The sequence below is a fragment of the Strongylocentrotus purpuratus genome, unplaced genomic scaffold, assembly GCF_000002235.5.
Source record: "Strongylocentrotus purpuratus isolate Spur 01 unplaced genomic scaffold, Spur_5.0 spur5_scaffold_10, whole genome shotgun sequence".
Lineage (NCBI taxonomy): Eukaryota > Metazoa > Echinodermata > Echinoidea > Camarodonta > Strongylocentrotidae > Strongylocentrotus > Strongylocentrotus purpuratus.
In genome coordinates, this window is record NW_022145595.1 from 20,567,713 (window position 1) to 20,581,570 (window position 13,858).

Sequence of the window (13,858 nt, forward strand, 5' to 3'; positions counted from 1 at the left end):
ATAATTTGTATTGAGGCACTTCACAAAGACGTATGCATTAAATTTGGTTACATTACGAAACTGGCTTATTAGGCAGTCCAGGGTTTTGATCCATGCACTATGAATATAACGGACAAAGAAAGCGGACAAAATATACAGTTCCTCAGGTAGACAAAGGAACATCCCTTCACTGCTATTATGTAAAAAGGTGAATATGCATGTGACACCTGTTCTACACATTTTTACATAATAGCAGTGAAGGGATGTTCCTTTGTCTACATGAGGAACTGTATATTTTGTCCGCTTTCTTTGTCAGTCATGTTCATAGTGATGGCGAATAAATGAGTTAATAGTCCCATTGCTTTGAATTCATGTTGTCTTTAATAGATAAGAGTATAGACTATAGAATAATGATTTAAGAAAAATAGTTGGTGATATTTTATATAAATCATGAACAAGTGTTAAAATTCAGTAAGGTACAATTATATTCATTGTGATAAATAATGTAATACATATGTTTTATATAACGGCAAGTAATTATCTGTAGAATGCGCTTGAATTAGAATTGCTTTATACATGTTAGTGAATATCTTTAGTGGGTAAACAAAAATATGATCAAGCTTGTGCACATTTCAACGATTTTGTCATCGATATTATGAACCAACATCCGAACAGTAATATGTGACCCGGCACCACAAAACCAACAAAAAGTCGCAACCAGCGATTCTCCGTAATCAGCTAAAATGTCAATTTAGGTGAAAAAAATAGATTTTTGTTTTTTTGCATTTTCTGAAAGAGTGGTCTTTTCTGTACCTAGTATCAAAATTTGGAAGTCTAAAACATAGTAGAAGATGTGTTTTAAACGGTTTTTCTAGACCAGTTTTTTTCGCACAGCCTTCGGTCTCTTCCAAAATTTGATCACTTTTCCCGAGCGAAATTATCGTAGTCCGGAAATGGTCGGTCGTTGCTAACGGGTCGTGCTACGCGGGCTGTGATTGGTCCGTTATAGCAATCAGTGCGGCGCGCCATTTTGTTTGTATCCGCTTTCACATCCGAGTTCCAGATTTGCGTTCGTCTTATATTCTCCGTTAACGACTTCGAGTAGCTTGAGTTGTTGCATTTTCAAACTTGTGATAAAGGATGAGAAAGAGTTGTTGCATTTTAAACTTGTGATACAGGATGAGAAAGAGTTGTTGCATTTTTAAACTTGTGAATAAGGATGAGAAAGAGTTGTTGCATTTTAAACTTGTGATACAGGATGAGAAAGAGGTGTTGCATTTTCAAACTTGTGATAAAGGATGAGAAAGAGTTGTTGCATTTTCAAACTTGTGATAAAGGATGAGAAAGAGTTGTTGCATTTTTAAACTTGTGATAAAGGATGAGAAAGAGTTGTTGCATTTTAAACTTGTGATACAGGATGAGAAAGAGTTGTTGCATTTTCAAACTTGTGATAAAGGATGAGAGAGAGTTGTTGCATTTTTAAACTTTTGATACAGGATGGGAAAGAGTTGTGACATTCCCTAAATAATTTTGTTTTCATTTCTGTGCTTCCAAATTTATTCTCCCATAAGAGTTTTGAAATCAAGTTCTTATTGTAAACACACATTCACACTCTTGATATCATCATATTGCTTACAGCTATCATAATTCTCCCCCTTCTTTTCCCTCTCTGTCTCTCTCTCTCATTCTTTCTATTTTTCGTTATTCTATGTTGGTGTCTTTACTGTGTGTCTCCTGCCTTTCTTTATTTTTATACCACTTTCTGGCTGGTATTTATGAATTGCTTCCATTAATTATCATCAGGATGGCTACTGGAAATGAAAGAGCAAGTCATAGTAAAAATACTTTGAACCTCCTGTGAGAAAGAAAACAGTATGGGAATTAAGTATAAAGAAAGTTCATAATGTGGTTACAAATAATTGCCCAGATGTATACAAAACAAGATAGGTGACAAGCAGTGTTATGTAAGGGGGAACAAAAAGACTCCGGGTCCACCATGAATAGGCATTGTCTAGTGCAGGTGTCTCGGCACTATGTTGCAGTTCACTTAATCTGTCCAATTACAACTCTATACATTTACAACATAATAACTTTTGAAAGACTTAAGTCCACACATTGAAACCTCAGAAACATAATGAACAGACTATGTTTGACCATCAGGCCAAATTTCAGCCTAATCTGAAAATCTCTTCATAGTGGTTGCTATGGCCTTTTGATTCACCCTTCTATTGATTTCCCTGTGGTTTGCTTGCTCCGCATGCTTGAATAGCCCCAAACTTCAAAGCTCTCTTTCTCACAATTTAATACCAGTAACCTCCCTCACCAGCTCTTTTCATTCACTAAATTGAAAGGGTTAGGAAGCTTCAATTTGGACAAGTAATATACCATTTTAATGAGGAGAACTTCTTCTGTCATAATCAGATGAAATCAGGAAAATATTTTTTTGCGACTTTTTGTTGGTTTTGTGGTGCCGGGTCACATATATATGACAGATTTCCGGTTCAAAATATTGATGACGATATATATGCAGCATGGTACAATGTATTTTTCCCCATATCAACTACATACATGTATAAATAAGGCTAAGTAAACTTCACATTTCCTAAATACTCATCTGTGCCCTTTCATTTTCTTCTTGATTGTATTTATATTGTTATAACATGAGATGACAAAGTATCAGTATAAATCATTAACAGAATGAGGAAATAAAAAATATATGCAAGTGCACGTAGGTACTAAATATTATATGAAATGTGTGCAATTTCGAATCTCTGTATAGTGTAATACATGTATATAGAAAATGAAAAAAAAAATAATTAAGAAACCTTGTTGAAATTGAACCTGTAGCATTTGTACATGTGGGTAGAAATATGAAATATCAAATAATATAGGGTCTCATCATCCCCATTATCACTTCTCCTCAAAAAATGAAGAAAAAAAGAAAAGAAATTGAAATGAGTAAGTATAGGAATCAATTTTAGTTGGCTTAACTCTTTGTCAGCTTTAGTCAACAAAATGAAGTGGAACAAACAGGACTGCCATGGTTGACTTTTGTCACACATATAGCGTAGACATATAATATTGTGTGCTTCAAGCCAGAAGGGCACAAACTCATATACTTTAAAGCCTGTCTGCACTACTTGCAGCTACTTGCAGCTACTTGCACCCTCTATACAGCAAATAATGCCTAAGCACTACCCGTTGGTCCCCCATAATCCCCCTTTTCTTATGTTAATTGAGAGCTGGTTTGATGAGATAACCACCCGTCAGTGACCACGTAGGGAGGTCTTATCCCTCCTGGCCAAACTAGTGCAGATAGGCTTTAATACAGAGTTAATGTCCTTCTTGCTCCAAAACAGATAATGTACTCCAAACAATTAGGCAGTCCAGGGTTTTGATCCATGCACTATGAATATAACGGACAAAGAAAGCGGACAAAATATACAGTTCCTCAGGTAGACAAAGGAACATACCTTCACTGCTATTATGTAAAAAGGTGAATATGCATGTGACACCTGTTCTACACATTTTTACATAATAGCAGTGAAGGGATGTTCCTTTGTCTACATGAGGAACTGTATATTTTGTCCGCTTTCTTTGTCAGTCATGTTCATAGTGATGGCGAATAAATGAGTTAATAGTCCCATTGCTTTGAATTCATGTTGTCTTTAATAGATAAGAGTATAGACTGTAGAATAATAATTTAAGAACAATAGTTGGTGATATTTTATATAAATCATGAATAAGTGATAACATTTAGTGTGATGAATAATGTAATACATATGTTTTATGTACCGGTAAGTAATAGTTTGTAGAATGTGCTTGAAAAGAATGCGCTTGAAAAGAATGTGCTTGAAAAGAATGCGCTTGAAAAGAATGCGCTTGAAAGAATGCGTTTGAAAGAATGCGTTTGAAAGAATGCATTTGAAAAGGAATTAAAATTGCCTGTTACAAGATAGTGAATATCTTTAGTGGTAAACAAAAATATGATCAAGCTTGTGCACATTTCAATGATTTTGTCATCGATATTATGAACCAACATCCGAACAGTAATATATATGACAGATTTCCGGTTCAAAATATTGATGACGATATATATGCAGCATGGTACAATGTATTTTTCCCCATATCAACTACATACATGTATAAATAAGGCTAAGTAAACTTCACATTTCCTAAATACTCATCTGTGCCCTTTCATTTTCTTCTTGATTGTATTTATATTGTTATAACATGAGATGACAAAGTATCAGTATAAATCATTAACAGAATGAGGAAATAAAAAATATATGCAAGTGCATGTATTGTAGGTACTAAATATTATATGAAATGTGTGCAATTTCGAATCTCTGTATAGTGTAATACATGTATATAGAAAATGAAAAAAGAAATAATTAAGAAACCTTGTTGAAATTGAACCTGTAGCATTTGTACATATGGGTAGAAATATGAAATATCAAATAATATAGGGTCTCATCATCCCCATTATCACTTCTCTTCAAAAAATGAAGAAAAAAAGAAAAGAAATTGAAATGAGTAAGTATAGGAATCAATTTTAGTTGGCTTAACTCTTTGTCAGCTTTAGTCAACAAAATGAAGTGGAACAAACAGGACTGCCATGGTTGACTTTTGTCACACATATAGCGTACACATATAATATTGTGTGCTTCAAGCCAGAAGGGCACAAACTCATATACTTTAAAGCCTGTCTGCACTATTTGCAGCTACTTGCAGCTACTTGCACCCTCTATACAGCAAATAATGCCTAAGCACTACCCGTTGGTCCCCCATGATCCCCCTTTTCTTATGTTAATTGAGAGCTGGTTTGATGAGATAACCACCCGTCAGTGACCACGCAGGGAGGTCTTATCCCTCCTGGCCAAACTAGTGCAGATAGGCTTTAATACAGAGTTAATGTCCTTCTTGCTCCAAAACAGATAATGTATACTCCAAACAATTAGGCAGTCCAGGGTTTTGATCCATGGCGAATAAATGAGTTAATAGTCCCATTGCTTTGAATTCATGTTGTCTCTTCTTGATCACCAGGGTGCAGCTATGGCGGCCACAGCCTTCAGACCACCCCCTGTCCAACCCGCCCCCGTCATTGGTGGACCGGGTATGCCTCAACCTCAGGCAGCCTATGCAGGTGCAGCCTCCATCCCCGCACAGGCCCCGCCCGCACAAGCCCCGCCCCAGCAGAGACCTGCACCTGTAGCTGTAAGTATACCAAATTGATTATGTATCAACACTCTACAATCCCACGTAGCTGCATTATTATGCTGGCTGTGTATTAAAAACTGTGCTATTGATTCTCAACATTTCAAACACCACTGTACAAAACTCAACTGATTTCACTCAAAATCGGTACTTAAGTGATAATTGATGACACCTAAATAGCAGTACAATACAATTTTGTCAACTTACCGATGTTAGAAAGAATAATTCAAAAATTAAAATTGTAAGTCTACTGTCAAACTTGTATTGTATTGTATTGTATTGGTTTATTGAGATAAAATCATCGGACATGCAGCTCAAACCTGAAATTGTTCAATTTACAGAGTAAAAAAGTACATGGCATAACATTGCATTGATAACACATTAAAATATATAGCGCACTTAACAAATATTGTGTATATTTAAATAGGATTTACAGTTTCATTGATGATATAAAATTGTCATTCGTTTTACATGAGATAGAAAATTGATAATTAACAATTTACAGGTTTATTGCAACAGTGATACGTAGGTGGGATAACATTTAGATGTTTATACAGATAAAATACGATAAAAGATAAGATATTAAAGCTAAGTTTCAATATTGGTTAAACAAGGTGATGTTCCTGAATTAAGCGAAATTGGCAAATTAATATTATATCAGAAAGTATAAAGTGAAGAAACCTTGAATGAATTAAATATAGTGATGATAAAGATGTAATGTTGACATCGACAAAGATAAATATTAACAAGGTGATGGTCCTGAATTCAGCGAAATTGGCAAATTAATATTACATCACAGAGTATAAAGTGAAGAAACCTTGAATTAATTAAATATAGTTATGATAAAGATGTAATGTTGAAATCGACAAAGATAAATATTAACAAGTAAAAAGGCTATTTCACATTGATTGAAACATTCTCAAGTTCTGTTATTAATTGATATTGCACATAGAAGAGGAGATACAAAAGTAGCAATCAGTAGATGAATATGCATGTGGGAATATAATCAAATACATTGTTTTGTTTACTCGATCTTTGTTAGTTTTAGTTCAAAGATTCAAGGTGAATTAAGCAGTCTAACAATAGTGGGTATCGTTGAGGAATAATACCGGGTAGTCCGACAGAGGGGGGTGTTGAGAAGATGTGAAGAGCGTAGGCGACGAGAGGACATATCACTACGTAAGGGAGGGAGAAGATCACGGTGCCGGGGAGATTTCAACAGACTACGAGCAAAGGAATCCAGTAGTTGTTCATGACGCTCAGACATACGACAGATGGAGAGGTGCTCTAGAGCATGGTCGTAAGAGACATACTGGTCCTTCATAATGATGCGGCAGACACGTTTCTGGATTTTCTCAATATCATTGTACTGATTTGCAGTGATGCTTGGAGACCAAAGGGGAGATGAATACTCCAAAAGAGGACGAATGTAAGATGAGTAGATGTTGACTAGGTCACAACTTGGGACGGATGCCTTTCGAAGACGACTTATCATAAATACTCGCTTTCCCGCTCTTGATACCATATCACCAACTTGTTTGTCCCACTTGAGATTGGATTGTAAGTGCACGCCCAGTATTTTCTGGGATTTCGTTGTTTTCAGAGGCTCATCATTGAGACGCAAACAAGGAGTGTTGATGGTACGTTTCGTGAAGTTGACAGACATGGCATTGCTCTTGGTGGTATTGAATTTCATGTCATTGTCTTTACTCCAATTTTCTAATTCGTCAAGATGGTCCTGTAGTTTCGGTGGTGCCGATGTCGAATCTCAAAAAGGCTTAGGTCTAGTGCTGTAGTCAAACGTTTAACCGTCCGGTATCCGACCGCCGATGGCGGATTCCGTTTTCAATTGGACGGTTTCGTTTTCCCGTTTTTTTTTGTTTTCTTTTTTTTTTAAATAATTTTTTTTTTTTAATATTTTTTTTTTTTTTTTTTTTTTTTTTTTAAGTTTCCATTTATGCCCCTCCACCTGGCACTATGCCTGGCAATGTCTCCCAGCTCAGTAATCGGTGTGATGACTTACCACTTGGAAACTAGAACAACACTCCAATTTGTCTGTCATCTTGGTTTGAAAGTAACCTTTGTAATAGATCTCAATATATATTCATCCAAGTTTAACACATGGTGTACCACAAGGTTCTATCCTAGGTCCTCTACTGTTTTTAATTTACTTTAATGATCTTACACATTATTCTAAAACGACATTATTATTATTATTTGTGACAAATCGGCGCCTTCAGTTAAATCACCTTCCTGCTTTTTCACACGGCCAAAAAAAAAAAAAAAAAAAAAAAAAAACGATTTTTTTTAATTTTTTTTTTTTTTAAATTTTTTTTTAATTTTAAATAAATCGTTTAACCGAAAACCGTCCGGTTTTGACAGGCGGTTAAACGGAGATGTGCGTGATGTTACAGCACTACTTAGGTCGTTAACATATTTCCAATGATGCTCGATATCATGTGCGGCATCATTCACCAGAGCTAGGAACATCAACGGGCCTAGTTTTGTTCCCTGCGGAACTCCGCACGTCAAATGCCTTTCCTCGGAGATACAAGAGCCAACTCTAACAGCCTAGGTGCGATCAGTTAAGAAGCTGGTCGCGGTCTGAAGAACTGCTTCATTGACACCATACGTGAAGAGTTTGTGAATCACTATATTGTGGTTGACACGATCGAAGGCTTTAGAAAAATCTATCGTGCAAAGGGACGCACAGTAGCCAGGCCTATCTAAGCCCTTGAGGATTGTATCCACTAGGCTCACCAAGTAGTGGGTTGTGGGTTGTTGATCAGGCACATCGTCTTCATTGTGTGCACCAGTGTGCAATAAGTGTATTGACTGTTTTTGTGCAATTGATGCCTCTTTATAGCACGTAGTGCAGTGCTAGAGGTCAATACCCATTAGCATTGACTCTCTATGCTTGCTGGAGTGTCTACAATGTGAGTTACAAAAGAAAATTGGGGTATAACCCTTAATATCATTGCAATAAGTATGTGAATATTTAATCCAGGATAATCACATTGTAGCCTATAATTTTTCTTTAATTTCATACCTTGATCAATAAAATACAGCCATGGAGTGCTGAACAGTAGCAATTTTCTTGATTGATGTAAAATTTCCCTATGCCAAAATTTTGAATGATAACTGGCGGTCAATGACATGCACTCATGCATGATGAGAGCAACTTCTGAACTTGGGTGAAGGACAATTTGGCATGCTTTTTTGTAAATAGCCAGTGCTCAGTCATCTGTGCTTGCATTTTGATAAGCAACCTACACTATGAACATGACTGACAAAGAAAGCGGACAAAATATACACTTCCTCAGACAAAGGAACATCCCTTCACTGCTATTATGTAAAATGTAAAATAGCAGTGAAGGGATGTTCCTTTGTCTACCTGAGGAACTGTATGTTTTGTCCGCTTTCTTTGTCCATCATATTCATAGTGCTATCCAATTAAAGGAGACATTATCAATTATCATACAATTATGATATATTGCAGTAATTTTGGTTTTACTTTTGAGATATTGGGGCTTGAAAATGTGTTTCCTTTTTATGGAATCGCACTGTATATAATAGCCTTGTTCATACACAAGACATGGTTTTCACGCTTTAGGTTGATATTCTATAGTTCTATTTCACATCTTTTCTCTATTTATTTCAACAATATCAACAAATTACCTCTCTTGATATGACCTTTAACTAATGGTTCTTTCAATATCACAACCATACCTCAAAGGCCAAATCAGGAGATTTGTTATTCTTGTGATGAAATAAATGGAAAAGTTGTACAAGACTCATTGCATAAAAGAGCCCTTTAATACAAATTTAACAAACACTGTGAAAAAAATAAATTGACATGTACTAGTATGGTACTATATCCTGTGCTTGTATATATTGTTGCCATGGCTTTCATTTGTTTAAACATACAGCACTGTTTCCTGCTATTCTTTTTAATTTTTTTTTTTTTGTTTTTGTTTTTGTTGCTGCAGCAATTTTTGTTGTTGAAGGCATGGCTGAACATGGCAGTGGGATTAAACTTGAATGACTGCATGACCTTACAATAGTTCAAACATGGAATTAGTATGACAAATATTGTGGTTTTAATAACAAAATACAGTAGTGATTGGGAAATTCAGGAACAGGAAACCAAGGATAACCAGATATAATGATGCAATTTCATGTATTTACTGTACTTGCGTATTCATGAAATGTCCAAAATATCTACAGCCATGACAAACATTCAAATGCTTGGTTTGATTCATACTAGCCCCCAAGCCCAGCATCCCCCCCCCCCCCCCCGAAAAAAAAAAAAAAAAATTAAAAATCAATAAATGAAAAAGAGAGAAAGAAAGAAAGAAAGAAAAGAAAAGAAGTAGAAAATGCAGAAAGAAAAAAAGAAATGAAAAGTAAATTAAAAAATAACTTGTTTACAACTAGTTCATTTCTAACTAGTTCATTTCCAAGAAATTAACTGAGACCGACAGTCTCAAGTATGGTAATGATTTATGTAGCTCATTGGGTCAATCGTGTGTTTTTTTGTATATTCCATTAGTACTATCTCAAGCTTTTATCTACTGCATTTAGAACTAAATGAAATGAATGACAATCAGTTAAATGATTACAGCTTACAACATCATAATTTCTGAGCTTCTGTGGGATTAAAGATTCATAGAAATGTTGACGTGGACAGATTGTCACTGTCACGGTTAGGAAGTGGGGAAATCACTCATAGAGCATAAATGCTCAAATGCTAATCCTGTTTCCATATTCATTGAATATTGGATGAATGCTTCAACAAGTGAAATTCTGTCTAGTTGTGATTGTGTTTTCTTTTGGGACTATAATTTTCCTGAGATTTTTTTTGTTGGATGGGATTTCTGGCATCTTCTTGAAAATTTGAGGAAATAGGAAGCAGACGAGAAATAAAGACAGACGAGCAAGAAGGAAGGAAAGAGTAAGTTGCGATGAGAAGGGGTTGTTTATTTAGGAGAAAAGGAGGATGATAGTCTCATGAAGAAGAACAATTTTAGAAAATAAGAAGAAGGGAAAAAAAGAGGATAAAAGAGGAAAAAGAAACTAGGATGGAGGAAGATGAGAAAGAAGAAGAAGAAGAAGATGAAGATGGAGGAGGATGAGGAGAAGGAAGATGAGGAGAAGGAGAATAATAATGGAAGAAATGGAGGAAGAAGAAGAAAGTGCTACAGAAAGAGAGATTTTTTACAAAAACAAAATGAAATATGACAGATAGGAGAAAACATTATATTGATACAAGAATAAAATTGAAAGAGTAGTCGATTCACAGATTTTCTGAAATAGATTTGAAACAAGTATTACATAAACATCATAAGAATGAACGAACAAATGTTAATAATGATCATAGACATTGCTGTTAAAGATGAGACAAGAGCAATACAAAAGTATTGATGATAAAATACTAATGAATAGATGGTGATGTCATAGCAGAATAGGAAAAGGAAAGTTCTCAAATTATCTTGTAGAGTATTGTATTCTACATGTCAGAAAGATGTGGAAAAAGTCTAGTCAGGTTATTTCCATTACATCATGGGCTATAAATAGACATCCTTGCAATGTTATGACTCGGGCTGCGTGATTCATCGGCTCTGGCCAGCACTCGGAATCGCGGCCATCCTGTTACGACACGTGTGCGAGGTTTCGAGCTCACTCGACGTCACAAGAATCACGTCATCGTGTGTGCAGGGACCTGGCATTTGAGTGAGGTGCCAAGATCTCTACGATCTTCCCGAGTATAAATACAAGCGTCGACTCGCAGTCCGTTATCAGTCTTAGCCGAGGGGTGGTTGCAATTTCGATTGTTTTTGAGGAAACCGACTTTAGTCAATTGATCTTGTTTCTGAGACGTGTGGGACTTTCTGCTGTGTATCACCAAGATTCGGACATCAAGATTTGGACAGCGAGGAAAGATTTTCAAAGAAGTTTTGTAATTAGAAGCATCCTAGCATAGTTTGTCGTCTTATCTTTGATCTGTGATATTCAGATTTTCTCATACAGCATGAGCGAACTCAGCGAGGTGAGAAGAAAATTGCATGTTTGTCGTTGTGGTTTTGTGTTTTATGTCGGAAATATACCTTCCTTTGAAGGCTTGATATCTCACTCACTCACTTTGTTATGCTAGGTTTCTTTGAGCGTCAAGATTTTGGATATGATACCTTTTCGAAGGAGGGGCTGTGAGGAAATTGGGGGAAAGTTGTTTCCTTCCAAGTACAGGTGTTTATAATCTGTATTGAGGATCTGTTGAGATTGCTGTGGCTTGTAAGTTGGGAATAAAAGTCAATCTTAATTATCATGAGGTGAATGGAGTGTGTTTGGCATCATACATGTATGGGTTTACAAGAAGAAACTTTTGAAAGGTCTCTTCTGTTTTATGGCTGCAAAGTCAAGAGTCAAACTTTTTATTGAAATACTATTTAGTTAGTACTATCAAGCTTGGTAATCATGTACATGCAGTTAACAACTAAATTATACATCCTTTATACCAAGTTTTGTAATTATTTAAGTATGTGAAGATTTGTTTTGGCCCAATTTATGTTTCTTGAGAGTGTGACATATTACCGGTACATCTAAAGGTATACTAGTCCACCTTTCATTCTTGAGTTACGAACAGCACACAAAGCATTAAATTTACAAGAGGTATGAATACTTCTGTTTCAGTTTCAGTTTCAGTTTATTTTCATATTTCACATGTTGTATAATACATCATTACATTTAGCATGTTACATTTTGTACTCATTTTAGGATGCGTTTATACAAAAAAACAAAAACAATACATATGACTAAGTTATATAAAGGAAGAAATATGATGGAGCCTAAAGAGAAAGCAATGCTTGTAGGTCATAGGCTCCGGAAGTTACAACAATGACATAGTCTTGTGTATATTAAAAAACGTAATTTAATTAAATTGAAACTTATTATGAAGAAAAAATAAACAATATTCATATACAGTTGTACTTAGCAATATCATTTTCACTACCCGTACGCAATGGCAATTCTCATAGGAGCATACCAAGATATCGGCATCAATTGACAGGGAGTGTCGCTGGCTGTGTGCCGGTAAAGTACGATGTTGTAGAAAATTTAAGTGTAGCCGCGCTGGCGAACAGATTGGTTGTCAATGACGCCAGCATCTTGGTATGATGGAACAAACATGAATAGAACTTTTTTTTTTTTTTTTTTTGATACACATTTATGTAAAACTAAATATGTTAGCCCGATGACAAGCCGCCATATCCAACTGTAGTAATCACTGGAACTCAACAGCAGGAGCGCGAAGTGCATAACCTGTCACTGCTAGGTCGAACAGACATTAACAACAAACAAAGCATGCACCTCGCTCCCCGCTCCCCGGCCACCGAAGCACAATGACATCCCTGCAGGTGAAGGCAACGGCCCGTCACCAGGCACAGGGTAACAACAGCAAACTAAAAGAAACATTCAGTTTGAACATCGACAGTATTATTAAAAGAGCATCATGCTTCTTCTACTAGTATAGCGTAATTGGAGATGACATTTCAGCTTGCGCTTGAACGAATATAGTGAGGTTGATTCTGTGAATTCATTGGGGAGGTCACTCCAAAGCTGTTGTTAACTGTAAGTGACTGGATTGAAAAAAGAGAGAAAATGTAAGCGTATCTCTATGTTTCCTTTCATCTTGTTTGAATTCTATCCCTGCAAAAGAGGTAAAAATATTTCTATAAAATCTATAAGTACATGTAAAGTTACGTAGGGCCTTGTACCTGTATTTTTCTCTTTTATTGTTTTCATAGCACTTCCATTAATTGATTGTGTTACGTTTTTTGCAGTATTGCAAACTGCAAAGATAAATATCAGACATCCCTTATTGGACCATAACTACTTTATATCATAACTTTTGCAGTTACAATGCAAATTTTTATAAAGATTTGCCAGATACCGGTAATGAAAATCGTCAAGTTTCGCATGACGTCAAACTTGTTAAGAGAGATCGGCCAAAAATAATTTTAGAGGCCGTAGGAAGTCTGTCCTGCCTAAGACATACTTCTTGCTTCTTGTTTGTTATTAATCAGCAAAGTAGTTTGTTGTGGACTTTGATTTCAATCTGGTTTATTTTAGGGATATCTTAGTTTGTTTACGTCAAACTCTTAATCTTGCATACGTAGCGCTTCATTAAATCTTTATCAAAGAAAGTCCATAAGGATGTTTCTAATTTTTAAGAAATTTTAGAATAATTTTAAATCTGTGACTAATTACCTTGTGTTCCTGATTGCTTATTACTTTTAGTGATGTTATATCAAGATCCAATGCTCAGATTGACAAAAATTATCAGCACATTACCCCGAGGCCACCCCCTAATGACTTAAATTGACCTTATTTGTATGAGGTCACCTTTTGAGCTTGCTCTTGTGCCATGTACGGGCATGGGTTTCATTCGTATTTTCCTTGTTCAAAGCAAAAATGCATATCTTTGTATCAGGTCAAGAAAGTAAAGTGGTATTTCTTTAATTCTTTAGTTTTTAAAGTTAAAACCGTAAAAATAATCAAATAAGCTTTTAGAACAAATTCAGGACCTTCTAAATGATCAGAATTACTGTCTACTTCCACAAAATTTGTACATACCAGTAATTCAATATGAAAAAAATATTCACCT

At 35.6% G+C, this 13,858-nt stretch overlaps 1 protein-coding gene across 2 annotated transcripts in view; it reads left to right on the forward strand.

Moving 5' to 3' along the window:
* LOC583435 (annexin-B12) overlaps positions 1–13,858 on the forward strand; it is a 41,639-nt gene that overhangs the window by 14,739 nt on the left and 13,042 nt on the right. For both annotated transcript variants that reach the window (XM_030979724.1, XM_030979725.1), the window contains one exon: positions 5,026–5,196. In XM_030979724.1, coding sequence (XP_030835584.1) covers positions 5,026–5,196 — 171 coding nt within the window. The remainder of the gene's footprint in view (positions 1–5,025; positions 5,197–13,858) is intronic.